The sequence below is a fragment of the Bos indicus x Bos taurus genome, chromosome 29 (assembly GCF_003369695.1).
Source record: "Bos indicus x Bos taurus breed Angus x Brahman F1 hybrid chromosome 29, Bos_hybrid_MaternalHap_v2.0, whole genome shotgun sequence".
Classification (NCBI taxonomy): domain Eukaryota; kingdom Metazoa; phylum Chordata; class Mammalia; order Artiodactyla; family Bovidae; genus Bos; species Bos indicus x Bos taurus.
This window is the reverse complement of record NC_040104.1, coordinates 676,183-688,593: the sequence shown is the minus strand read 5'-3', so window position 1 is coordinate 688,593 and position 12,411 is coordinate 676,183. Positions and strand designations below refer to the sequence as shown.

The 12,411-nt window shown below is 57.6% G+C and overlaps 1 protein-coding gene across 3 annotated transcripts in view; it reads right to left on the bottom strand.

The window, feature by feature from the left end:
* AP2A2 (adaptor related protein complex 2 subunit alpha 2) overlaps window positions 1-9,141 on the bottom strand; it is a 67,525-nt gene extending 58,384 nt beyond the window's left edge. For 2 of the 3 annotated variants that reach the window (XM_027531347.1, XM_027531348.1), the window contains exon 1: window positions 8,937-9,141. In XM_027531347.1, coding sequence (XP_027387148.1) covers window positions 8,937-9,003 — 67 coding nt within the window. In that variant the 5' untranslated portion in view covers window positions 9,004-9,141. Of the gene's footprint in view, window positions 1-5,445; window positions 5,519-8,936 lie in introns of those variants that run through there. The other variant, XM_027531349.1, reaches the window with a different exon arrangement.
* Window positions 9,142-12,411: the final 3,270 nt, after the last annotated feature.

Sequence of the window (12,411 nt, the reverse complement as noted above, 5' to 3'; positions counted from 1 at the left end):
CGCAGGCTGAGCACCTGCTGCCAGGCTGTGCCCGCTCTGATCCCAGGAGTGTGGCTGTGCGCTGGGAAAAGGGCGCTCCCGTGTCAGAGCAGCCCTGGGGTCTCTACCTCCTCCCTCCCATTTCCCAGTTCTTCTCCTGGGAGCTGCCCGTCAGGCCCCCCGCCCAGTCCCCTCCTTCGACCCCCTGGCCAGCCCTCCTCCCTGGCCCAGGCCCCCCTGGACTCAGGCACATCTGGAGCTCTGGCCATCCTCCTGGAGAGCTGGCTCAGCAACGCGCTTCAGAGGAGAGGTCCGGAGCCCCAGTCGCTTGGGTCTGGATCCTCAGGGGACCATTTCAGGAGCCGTGCCTCGGCCTCCTTGGCCTCCGCCCCTTTCTCCATGAAACAGGGAGCACCTCAGTACCCGCTGTGAAGTATCAGCTGCGTAAACAGAGGTAAAGCTTCTGTGACGATCGCCACCCCCTCCGTCAGCTTCTAGCTCGGATTCCAGTCTCGTGGTCTCACATGCCACCTACACACGACACCGTCCGCTCACCTCCGAATTCCACCCTTGGGGTCCGCACGCACGCTCCACATTACTCCCAAACCTACTGCTGTCAACAGGGTCAGGGTCTACCCCCCCCACCTCAGGCGGTACAAACCTGAGAGAAATATAGGAAACAATAGTTTTCAGACACTGGACCACAGCCTGTGGGAGACAGCGGCCACTGAGAGACAGGACAGCAACGCGAGGAGCCCCACCACTTCCTGGGGGCCCAGCCAGAGGCCTCTGTGAGAGCGGACACAGGAGGCTGGATGCAGTCCTGTAGGAGCCGCACCACTTCCCGGGGGCCCAGCCCCGAGGCCCCTGAAGTGAGGGCGTGCACGCAGAGTAACACGGAAGTCAGTCCTGTCTACTCTCACAGAATCTAAGTCTCTGAAAGAACAGGGACTGGGGCCCTTCAGTTACGCACTGAATCCCTGATGCCTAGGATAATGCCCGGCACGCAGCAGGCACCAACAGGTTTCTCAAATGAATGAATGAATTGAACAATTATGTCAAAAAATAAGAGTCCAGAAAAACAAATTTTTAAATACGCACGTTCAAAACACCCTTCACTCTTGGCGTTGTATCAAAACTATTACAAAACAACAAAAACGCAATATGAAAAACAGTATTTTCTTAGCTACTTATACAGCAGATTTACGTCAGATCTACAGTAAATGCTGCATCAGAGAACACGCATCAGACACATAAGCCCCAGCAGAACAGCGCCTCCTGTCCCTCTGCAACCAGCTTCCCCGTAAGACAGTCTGGGAGGCTGTGGACACGAGGACCCACAGCCCGTCCACGGAAGGCAGCCTGAGAAGGCCAGGCCTTGGAAACTGGACGACTCAGCACCACAGACCCACAGGCCCTCCACCCCTGCGGCACCCTCCGTGCCGGGGAGGCTGGCGCGCTGCTCCAGGCGAGGACGACTCAGGCCGCAGGTGAGCGATGAGAGCACCAAGTCTGAACGGGGAACTGACTGAATGGAAGCTGTGTGCTACCTGAGAGGAGCCCCTGAGGCTGTGAGGAGCGAGTCCAGGGCAGGAGGCCCGCGGAAGGCGCCCGGCACGTGCGGACGAGCCTCCATCCCCCACAGCCCCCAGTGCGACCGAGCACTCGCCTCATCACCGGAGACTCTGCTCTCGCAGGCACGGCGAGGGTCAGAAGAAGGTTCTGGTCTGGTAGTACCGTACCAGACACACACCCTGCACAGTAACCGGCCAGAAAAAGCTGTTTTTCAATAGCAATAAATACAATCCAAAAGTATTCCAAAATATTCACTTTTTTGCTCTCTTTTTCCCACTGTGCTTTAAAAGACTATTCAGTATCAATGTAGTGCCCTTTTTCAGTGCTGTTTAAACTGCAACAGAAACTCATAATTGCCCTCCCAACCCCAGCACACGAAGGAAGGCTGGCCTTAGGAAAAGCAAAGCAGGATCCCCACACAGCGCCTGACCCCTGACCCCACCCTAAGCAGCTCAAGGTGCTCTAAGTACACGGAACACCTAATCCTCAAGACACCCTTCTGCTGCCATCAGAAGGGATCTTTAAAGGGGAAAAACAGGCACTGCAGTGCAAAACAGAAGCCAAGCAACCCAATTTGGATTTGGTGTTCACACTTTTAAGCGATCCTGCAGATGAGGGCAGGTGGGAATGGCCACACAAGGGAGACACGTCAAGTACAAGGAGGTGGTGAACATAAAGCCGCTCAAGGCTCACAGAGCTGGGGAGGGGTAGATGTTTTCTTGTTTTTAATTTTTTGCCTATGCTGTGTGACTTGCAGGATCTTAGTTCCCGGAACAGGGATACAACGCAGGCCACTGGTAGTGAAAACACCAAGTTCTACCCACTGGACTGCTGGGGAATTCCCTCACTGGGTTTAAATTTGGGGAAAAATGAAGACTCCCAGCTGTCTTGGGCCACAATTTGCAAAACTGAGAAAGAAAAAGGGACAGACTCAGGATGCGACTCCAAGCATCGGCCAGACGCTCCTTCCTTAACAAGCACGTCCAATCCTCAGCCAGCCACTCCCCCTACCCAGGGCCAGGAGTGAGCCAGGGAAGAGGGGCTGGTCTCCCTGCAGAGACAGTCCTCTCTTTCTGGGGCACAGGCCTGTGCGGGCACCTCACTCCCCTCCTTAAACCTGGAGCACCCCAACTCCCACAGACGCCGAGGGGCAGACCACTGGCCCACCCCACACCTGCCCACCTCCCCAGGTCCCACCAGGCGGCTCCCCCAGCAGCCCCTGACCCCCTGCCCTCGAGTGCACGGGCAGGCGCCGTGAGCCCGGCCGTCCTCCTCTTTGCAGGGCAGAGACTGCACCCCAAGGGGACGCGATGCACTGGGCAAGGCCAGGCCTGCCTCTTCCTTTGTGGCACCGCACCTCGCGGCCCCACACCCTTCCTGGTCCTCTTCCCACGTTGGCCTCCAAGGCACTGCTTTAAGTCGGGCACTTCCTCCCAACGTGCTCTCTCTTCTACGCATCCTGGCGTCCCTCACAAGCCTCCCTGCACAGAGGGCAAGGGCTGACCTCAGCACACAGCCCCAGCTGCCCACTACGAGTGAACACCCACCGCCACCCAGCCTGAAATTCTCCTCCTAGGCAAGTGACACGCACTGCTTTCCGTGACATCTCACCTGTGTTGATTTTCATCCCAAAGTCAGGAAGACTCTGAAGAAGGCCAACGCCAGAATCAGTGAGTTCAGTTTTGTGGTCTGAAGCCTCAGACACCCTGTGACCTAGTGAAAACTGCTCATTTTTGTCTTCTAATGAGTATCTCTCAATTCGTTTGGTAAGCTGATGGTGAAGGGACTTCCCTTTACTCCACCCTGCACCCACGGGAGCTGACAGAAGCCATGGGCTCTCTACCTCCCCCTGTGGGGCCCACCAAGCCCAGTGGCACCCAGAGGGAGGGAGGCATCCCCGCACACCCCCCTTCATTTCCTCACACGGAGCAGGGTGGGGAGCGAGGACCACACAGGCTTCGATGGACAAAGACGCTGGACAGAGCCTCAGGCCAACGTGGAGTGCGCCCCAGGTGGACTCGCACTCCCGCTTTGGTTGCCAAGCACCCGCGTCCCTCTGCTCCTCCCTCTGCCCCCTCCCTAGACCTCCGCTCTCCAACCTAGGGGCTCTCTCAGGGCAAGGACCCACCTCCGCCACCCTGTCGACCTACTCTGAGGACGCAGAGCGGGAACTCACGTCCCGTGTGTCTGTCTGCAAGCACCTCTGGGGCCGGGAGCTTCGTGCTCAGCTGCTCAGAACCCCAGCGGTGTTTCACACAACAGGCCCAGATGCTTCCCTTTAACCGAAACCTGAGGCCCACGCCATCCAGAACTCAGAACTGCTCAGCCTCTGGGAGGAAGCCCAGCACGTGACCGGGGCCACGGCCCCCACGCGTCCCGTTCACCGGGAGGGGACCACCTAGAGCTTCACGGCAGCGCTGCACCAGACATGTCTGCCACAGACTCACCAGGACTTTCCCTCCTTGGAGCCTCAGGGGCCTTGAAATCTGGACGAAGGGAGGCCGACCTCGCACCCAAGACCCGCAAGTGACGTTCGAGCAAAGAGAGAGCCCTGCTGCTCAGAGCTCCCACCAGGGCCCCTCGGGCTGCTCACAGTAATGCCAAGTGTCTTTTCCCATAGCACTCCTGAACCTTACCCTCGGGTCTGACCCTGTATGACTTTTTTAAAGCCAAGAAATGCCACTTAATCCCCAAAAGACGGTCTTTCCAATAATTTCACAGCTATAAAATCCTGATATGTGTTGCTGCCAAAAAATAAATAAATAAACAGAGTGACAACCATTTTAAGAGGAAAGAGAGGTAATGCTGAGAATCTGGCCTGAGAATACACTCCTCACCAGGGCACCTCGACATCTCACAGAGGACAGAGAGAGGAGCCAGGACACGGTGGGGACACGGGGACTCCCTGGAAGCCGCAGCGTGCAGTCAGACCAAAGACTTCCTTCCTCTTCCAGCCTGGAGGCCCAGCCCTTCCCCGAGCCTCAGCACAAACTTCCTAAATCTAAGGAATATAAATTATGCGTAAGAGTGCAAAAGGAAATATGCAACAAGAGCACTTTTTTCAAAAAGTCAGCATTTTTTAAATGTACGGACAAGACTAAACTGAACCTTACTTAAATCAAAAAAAACTTTAAAAAGTTAAAATGCAGACTGACCATCCCTGATTCTGATCTTTACTACTACCCCGGAAAATCAAGTGTCAACCCTGTGTTTCATTTTAACATTGAAGTTTTACGCTGAATTTAAATTTTCATGTCCAATTTATGACTCATAACAAATGGAATTTTACAAACAAGTAAAATTTTTTAAACTGTAGTCATGCTAAAATACAATTCAAAGGAGTTCCCAGTTCCAGCGAAGTTATTAACAACAGAAGCGGGGGGATCACGCTCCGTGGTGACCAGAGGACAGGGCACTGCCCGCCGCCCTCCAGCTAAATCACTGCGCCGGCAGCAAAACCACACGCTTGCTCCAAGAGCAGGGAAACCGCTTTCGGCCAATGGCTAATTACATCTGTCCCCTTGAATCCCTTCATTTGAGTGAGTGCCTGGAGGGATTAAATGAAAAGCCTCCAAGCACCTTGGAAGTGTCTCGACTCGTCTGTGCAGCCCCAGCTCCCGCCACCGCGTGCACGGAGGAACAGATGGCATTTTCCTGCCCGCTGGCGACACGATGGGCTCCACAAGAACGAGTCTCACCCCTTCTCTCCCTCAGCGCGGTCCCCGTTACTCTGCGGTCAGTTCTGACATTTTCAGCAGGTTCTACATCTGGAGCAATGTTCTAGCATCAACAAGTCAATGCGTAAAGCTCCTCCGCTGATACTATCGTATGTGCAAAAGCAAACAGAAGTTCCCAAACAACCAAGTAAAGAGCAAATAGCTACTATTTTACCGGTTTCAGCAGTTCTTTCCTTCTGTCTGCTCTCTGTCTGTTGTTTTAGCCACTCCATGCAGCGTGCAGGATCTTAGTCCCTGACCAGGGGTGGAAGGGGCCTGGGAGGGCAGAGTCTTAGCCACTGGGCCACCAACGAAGGCCCAGATCCTTCACTGTGACTTCAGTGCTTGAACGGATGGCCCTCCAGGGACTGTGCCAGTGAGAAAAGCCAGCCTCAGCAGGTCACACACTGCACCGCTTCACTCACACGACATCCTTGAGAGGGTGACGCAGAGACGGAGAACACACGAGTGGCCAGGGCAGGCGCTGACTACACGACGTGGCAGAGGGCTTTGTGATGGTGAGACAGCTCTGCGTCTGCTGAGCTGGGGTCACGTGAAGCTGCACCTGGGGAAAGCAGAGGCCTTGGGGCTTCCCTGGCAGTCCAGTGGAGGACTCCTCGCTGTCACTGCGGAGGGCCCTGCTCGGGGAACAAAGATTCCGCAAGGCTTGTGGCACACCCAAAAAGAACGTACAGACCTACACACGCGTGCGCCCATGCACACGCACGTACATCCCGCATACAACACCTGAGAAACGCGACCACACCTGGCAGGCTGTACCAGTGTCCGCTTCCTGCTGTTGGAGCTATACTGTCGTGAGAGGGGGGGGACGGCTGAGGAATGCTGGGGCCTCCCTGTCCTTTTCTTTGCAACTTCCTATGGCTCCATGTTTATTTCTGAATAAAGAAATTATTTTACAACTGGGACTAAATAAAAGGAATAGAATCTTTTTAACATGTTTAAAAATGATCGAGAGAAACAGTTCATGAACTCCCACACACCACATTCACTGAGTCAAACCTAGCGGGCTGAAGTCAGTAAGACAGGATCAAGTTAATGTATGAGGCACGGAGCTGGCTTGGTAACTGAGCCACAAAGCTACATGGAGCACCAGGACACGGGCACCGCTCAGGCCCGGCAGCAGCTTGCAGCCAGCCGCCACGTGAGGCAGAGCTCACGCTAAGGGGGACATTTAAGAGACCACATCGTGCGGAAAGGTAAAGGAAGCCACAATTTTAGAGATGAAACACTTCAGTGATACTTCAGCTACACACTCCGTCCGTGTCAGCGGGGGAGACGGAGCTCTGCGGCCGTGGGTCCAGGTGCCCTCTCTGCACAGGGGTCACTCTCACGACAGGAAAGCAGAGCCACAAGCAGAGGAAGCGGGGACCCCTCACCTGCCACCGAGGGCTCAAGCTCAGAGCAGCTCTGACCAGGTGGCAGGCTCTCAGGTCAGACCTCCTCCTCCTCCTCCCTGCTGTGCCCACCGCTCACTGGCCTGGCCACAACAGGCTCCGGATCACTACCAGGGTAGAGCTTCTCTGCACTCACCTACTCAGCTACGGGGTGACCGCCTCACACAGACACTGCGTGTGGCCCCCACCCTGTGGGGCTTCCAGGGAGGGGCGGGGAGAGGACAGAGAGCCACGAACTGCCTACGCTGTCCTGACAGGAGAGGACAGCCTCGCGTCTGATGCAGGGTAGCAAGAAGGTGCGGTAGGAAAGCTGGTTTTGAGGAGGGGGCCACGTTAAACAGAGGCCTGAGCCCACCCCTGGCCCTCCGAAGGATTAGGCACTTCTTCTTACAGCAGCTCCTTCATTGAAGACACTGTCTAATTCACTGTTCCACACCAGCTGCTTAGGGCCCAGAGTGGGGGTCCCCACCAGGGCAACAGCTGGAAACATTTCTGGTTGTCACAACGGAAGCATTTAGAAGGTAGAGGCCACAGGAGGGAGTCACACAAGTGATCAGCACCAAATGCCACAGGCAGAGGTGGAGAGTCCGCACGCTGTGGCAGACCCAGCACAGAAAACATCCAGTTAGCAGAACTAGTCTACAAAACTGAGAAAAGGGATTTCAAGCTCAATGACCTGCCCAAAGCAATTTTCTTCCAAAATGAAAGGACAGATGTCAAGGTTAATTTAAAGCAGCTGAGCCCTGGCCCAAGGGTCTCCTGAAGCAGCAATACACCCACACTTAGCTTTACAAGACACATTACGACTATGCATGTTATTATCTAGAAAATCACATTACACAGCAGAGGACAACAGGATACTGCCCTACTTGTAAAAGCACAGACCTCAGGGTGTGTTTCCACATGGATTTCTTGCAGAAAAGGGGAAGGAACAGAAGCTAGAACCTTCCACAGTCTGGGTCCTCCACCCCAGTCTAAGGAAGTGAGGCGATCACGGGAGGGCTCCGGACAACATGTACCAGCAGGTGGTTACATGCATTCTCTAAAACATACAGTAAACCTCAGCCACTGAAATCCACAAATGTCTGGTAGGTAAAAAATGAGAATTAAAGCCAGACAAGAAACTGGTTTTGTGTATTTCATTTTTTTAATTAAATACAGGGAAAAGTGAAGTCGCTCAGTCATGTCCAAATCTTTGCGACCCCATGGACTGTATAGCCTGCCAGGTTCCTCCACCCATGGGATTTTCCAGGCAAGAATAGTGGAGTGGGCTCCCATTTCCTTCTCCAGGGGACCTTCCCGACCAAGGGATGGAAGCCTGGTCTCCCACACCGCAGGCAGACTCTTTACCATCTGAGCCCCCAGGGAAGCCCAAATAAAGGGAACATGACCTGAAAATCAACAGGAGTTTCTGCACACCAAAGTTAAATGTATGGGTGGTCGAAGGGTGCACCCCCTGCCTCCAGCCGGGTTCACCTTTCCGTGTGGATTTTTCCACTCTGTGAGGGGCAGGCACATGTCGCTGAAAACGCGATCCCCGACCAAAGATAGTGGGCAGAGCATTTCCCCTAGGCCATCCCACCCCACCGCCTGGGGCCAATTCCCTGGGAACGAGTCACTTTAATCAGGGCCTAACAGGCCGCCAGGACCCGGGTCAAGCAGCTGCTTCCCCGCAAGACGCGGGTTTCGCTACTCCCACTCCCAGTGAAAAGGCACGCTATTCTGGAAAACGCTGGGTTAGATGCTTCGTTACTAGAAAGACCGGCCGACTGCTCCGGGTGACATCATGCTGGGGAGGGGCGGCTTCGCTAGAAGCCCCTCAGCAGAGCCAAGACCCCTGCGCGGGTGCTGAACGCTGCCCGCACCCCGGACCCAGCCCCAACCCCAGGTCCCCTGCCCTCCAAGTCCGCGCCCCGGACTCCAGCCCCAGCCCGAGGACCCCCACCCGCCAGGTCTGCGCCCGGGAGCCCAGCCCCAACCCCAGGACCCCCGCCCGGAACCCTAGCCCCAACCTCAGGACCCCCGCCCTCCAAGTCCGTGCCCGGGAGCCCAGCCCCCACCTGCCCTCCAAGTCCGCGCCCCGGACCCCAGCCCCCAACCCCAGGACCCCCGCCGCCAGGTCCGCGCCTCGGACCTCCGCCCTCCAGGTCCGCGTCCCAGACCCCAGCCCCCGAAGGCCAGTGCCGGCCAGCCCTTCACCCCGGCCTGCGCCCCCGCCCCCCGCAGGCCGGTCCGGCGCCCAGCCACTCACAGTTGCGGATATCCGAGATGAACACCGCCAGGCCCCGCATCCCGTCCCCCTTCGACACGGCCGGCATCTTCGGGCCTGGGGAGCGGCCTGGGCTGGCGGGCCCTGGGAAGGAGAGGGCAGCGGGCCGCAGGAGCGGGAGCCGGGAGGAGCCGCCACAACCCAGTCGCCTCAGGCTCCAGCGCCGCTCTCGGGGCCGCCGCGCGCGCGCGCACGCACGCACGCTGGCTCGCGCGGCGACCGACGGCGGCCGGGGCGCGGGGACGAGCACGTCGGCGGCGGGCCCGCAGGCCCGGGCGGCGGCCCCGGGCGCCGGGCGCCGCGGGAGGGGCCCGGCGGAGGCGAGGGAGCGCAGGCCTCCGCCGCGCAGACTCCTCGCTGCCGACCCCCACCCGGGAGCCCCCACCGCCCCCCGCCCCGATCCCGCCGCCGCGCCTCCGCCCACCCTCTCACCGCCCTCCCGCCCGGCTCTGGGGCCGCCTGCCGTCGGCCTCCCGCCATCCAGAGCTCTGGGCCAGCTGCCCATCACCCATCCGTCCAGAGGCAGCCCGTCTCTTTACAAAGGGGAGACTGAGCCCTGAAGACAGCTTCCCCCCCACCCCCACCCCCACCCCTTGACAGCACCAGGGGACCAGGGCTCAGTCTTGAATCCAGTTCCTTGGTGACCAACCGCACCCTTTGCCACTGTTGCCGCCACCCACCTCCGCAGCCTGGGGAGGTGGAGGCGAGGACCAGGGCCCACCCGCAGTGCACTGCAGGGATCTTAGCGGGCAGAGACCCCAGGAGTTTGTCTGGAGAACAGGTGGCCCCACCGAGCTCTCCTTCACGAAGTGGGATGGCCTCGCTCTCTCCAGAGAGGTTCCAATGCCACAGCCCAGACCCACCCCGGCTCACTTCCCAGTAAGAGGCTGGGCCCCTGATGGACCCTGGCTAGGAGAACAAAGGGACAGCTCCCCTTCCATGGACCAAGGACCCAAGCTCTGGTCCTTTGGGACCCCTGGGGGAAGCCAGAACCTGTGGAGACCCGAATGCATATAAGGCAGCAATTTCACCACCTTCCAAAACTTGCAAAGGGGGGACGGGGCTGCAGAGGCCTTCCTGAAGGAGATACCCCCTAGGGCCTGTTTCCCCAGGGGAGGAGATAACCCTACCGTAGCCAGGCCTGGGGACTCAGGTGAGGAGACCATGACCCACCCCTGGCAGCCACTCACTGGGCAGGGCAGTGCCAAGAGGCTGCAGGGGCTCGTGCATGGCATAGACAGATGGCAAACTCAGCCCACAGTAGAGGGGCTTCTCGGAGGACAGACTCAGAGATGGACAGGCATCACACCGCTCTCAGTGCTGACCCTGGGCTTCCTACGCCTCCTGGGATCACTGCACATGTGTGTGTATGTTGGCGGGGGGTCGGGGCGGGGGAGTCGGTGTCCAGAGACTGGTGAGACGTGCCACTGGCCGTGAGAAAGACCCCAGCCTCCTGCCTCCTGGCGCGCCTTCACCTGCCCTTCAGGTCACTTAACCTTTCGGCAGCACGCAGTGCTCCCTTTCTTGGGTTGTGTGAACTGCACCAGCCCGTGCTGGTTCCCAGGCCCTCCTCCTTCCATGGCCAATGGGAGGGAAGGCCCCAACACTTGTATTCTGAAGAAGAAACAAAGGCGGAGGAGCCCAGAGCCAGGGGCCGTGGTATCCAGAGTGATCCTTCTTGTACCTGAGCCTGTCAGTTTTACGAGTGAACCAGTTTCCTCCCTATAATATCTGGAGGGGGTTGTTGACAATAACTTTCCGAAAAATTGGGGTTGGCATCCTGGCCCAGACGGGGCCGGAGGTCCAAGCAGCCGTGCGTGTTCGGGGACAGGATGTGGTGTCCTGGGCCCCCGTGGCCCACTGTGCTCACCAGGAATGATGTGCTCAGCCAGGCTCCAGGGACTGAGCATATCCCCCGTCTTGGCCAGCAGGCAGGGCATCAGGAATTCAAGAACTCTGTGGTGGGTGGGGCCTTTGAAGGAAGCCAGACCACCTGGAGGACAGAGATGAGCTCAAGCCCCTGACTGCTCATCTCGGGGAGGCAGGAACCTGCCTGTGGCGGCCCGTCTCCTCTCTCATAGCCATTAAACTGAGTCCGGAGTCACACACGGCAGATTTGGATTGTTCCGAAAGAGACACGGAAGGTGAACCTGTGGCCTCCGGCTGGGGCCCAGAGAAGGTGGGTGGGGGGTGGGGCAGCCCAGGTGACACCAAGCCCTATTCTCCAGGAGCCCCGTCACCCTCCACAGCCCTTTTCCCCTCATTAGACAGTGTTGTCCCCATACTTGAAGACCCAGTCATGACATCCTTGGAGAGGTTACTTTGTAGGAGAAAAGTCAGTTTGCCCCCAAACCTCCTGGCCCAGCCCCATCCACTGAGACCTGGGACAGTGAGGTCCCAACACCCAGTCACACCCGGATGTGAAGGCTTGGCCACCAGGAGAACTGCAGGAAGCTGAGTGTCTGTCAGTAGAACTGTAGAATGTGTTCAGGATGGATTCTGAGAGAGCAGACCAATCCCAAGGGGCACTCGGCGATCTGGGTCACCTGAGTCTGCCTGGGCAGTTGAGGGTCTGGAGGCTGGACGCAGTGGCCCCGTGTTTAAACAGGGTTGAGATGCTGGAAACTCCTGCATATGATGCAGGGAAAGGAACTCAGTGCTGTGCTCTCTCCCAGTTCTGGAGGCTGGACGCTGTTGATCAAGTAGGACTGGTTCCTTCGAGGCTGAGACTGAGGATCTGGTCCAGACCTCTGTTCTTGGCCTCTCGACAGCCGTCTTCAGCCTGTGTCTCTCACACCATCTTCCCTCGATGCTTGTCTGTGTCTAAATTTCCCCTTTTTACAAAGACACTCGTCATGCTGGATCAGGGGCCAAGTACGAACTCCTCTTAATGAATTACACCTGCAACGACCCAGATACGGTCCCATCAGAGCTATGGGGACTGAGGACTTCCGCGTGTGAAACTTCAGAGGACACAATTCAACCCAGGACAGACGATGACTTGAGTGAGCACTTTTGGGGACCTGATTTTGAATCCCTGCCCCTCCTTTTCCATTCTCCTACCTGGAGCACGGTTCTGATGGCTGGAGCTCAGTTGCACACCACCCCCGCACTGTGTGAGCCTCAGGCCATCCATGTTTGTGCCGCTGTGACTGGGGGCTCTGTTACACCTGCCAAACCTAGATGCTGATTCCCACCTGTTCCCACGCCCAAGGTGCTGTGTCAGCGGGATTCTGGTGCCTGGGACGTGTCAGAATGGCCCCCCAATCTGTCCTGTGGCTTGTCATCAAGACCACATTCGAGGGCCATCTGGCTGCAACATCTGTCACCCCATTGATCACCCCATTGATCTGGCTGGCTAGGCGGGTGTCCCCTTCCTCCTTCACAGCTCCATATGCTTCCCTCCCAAAGCTGCATGCTCATTTGAACAGGACAACCTCCCCCAATAGCAGAGGAC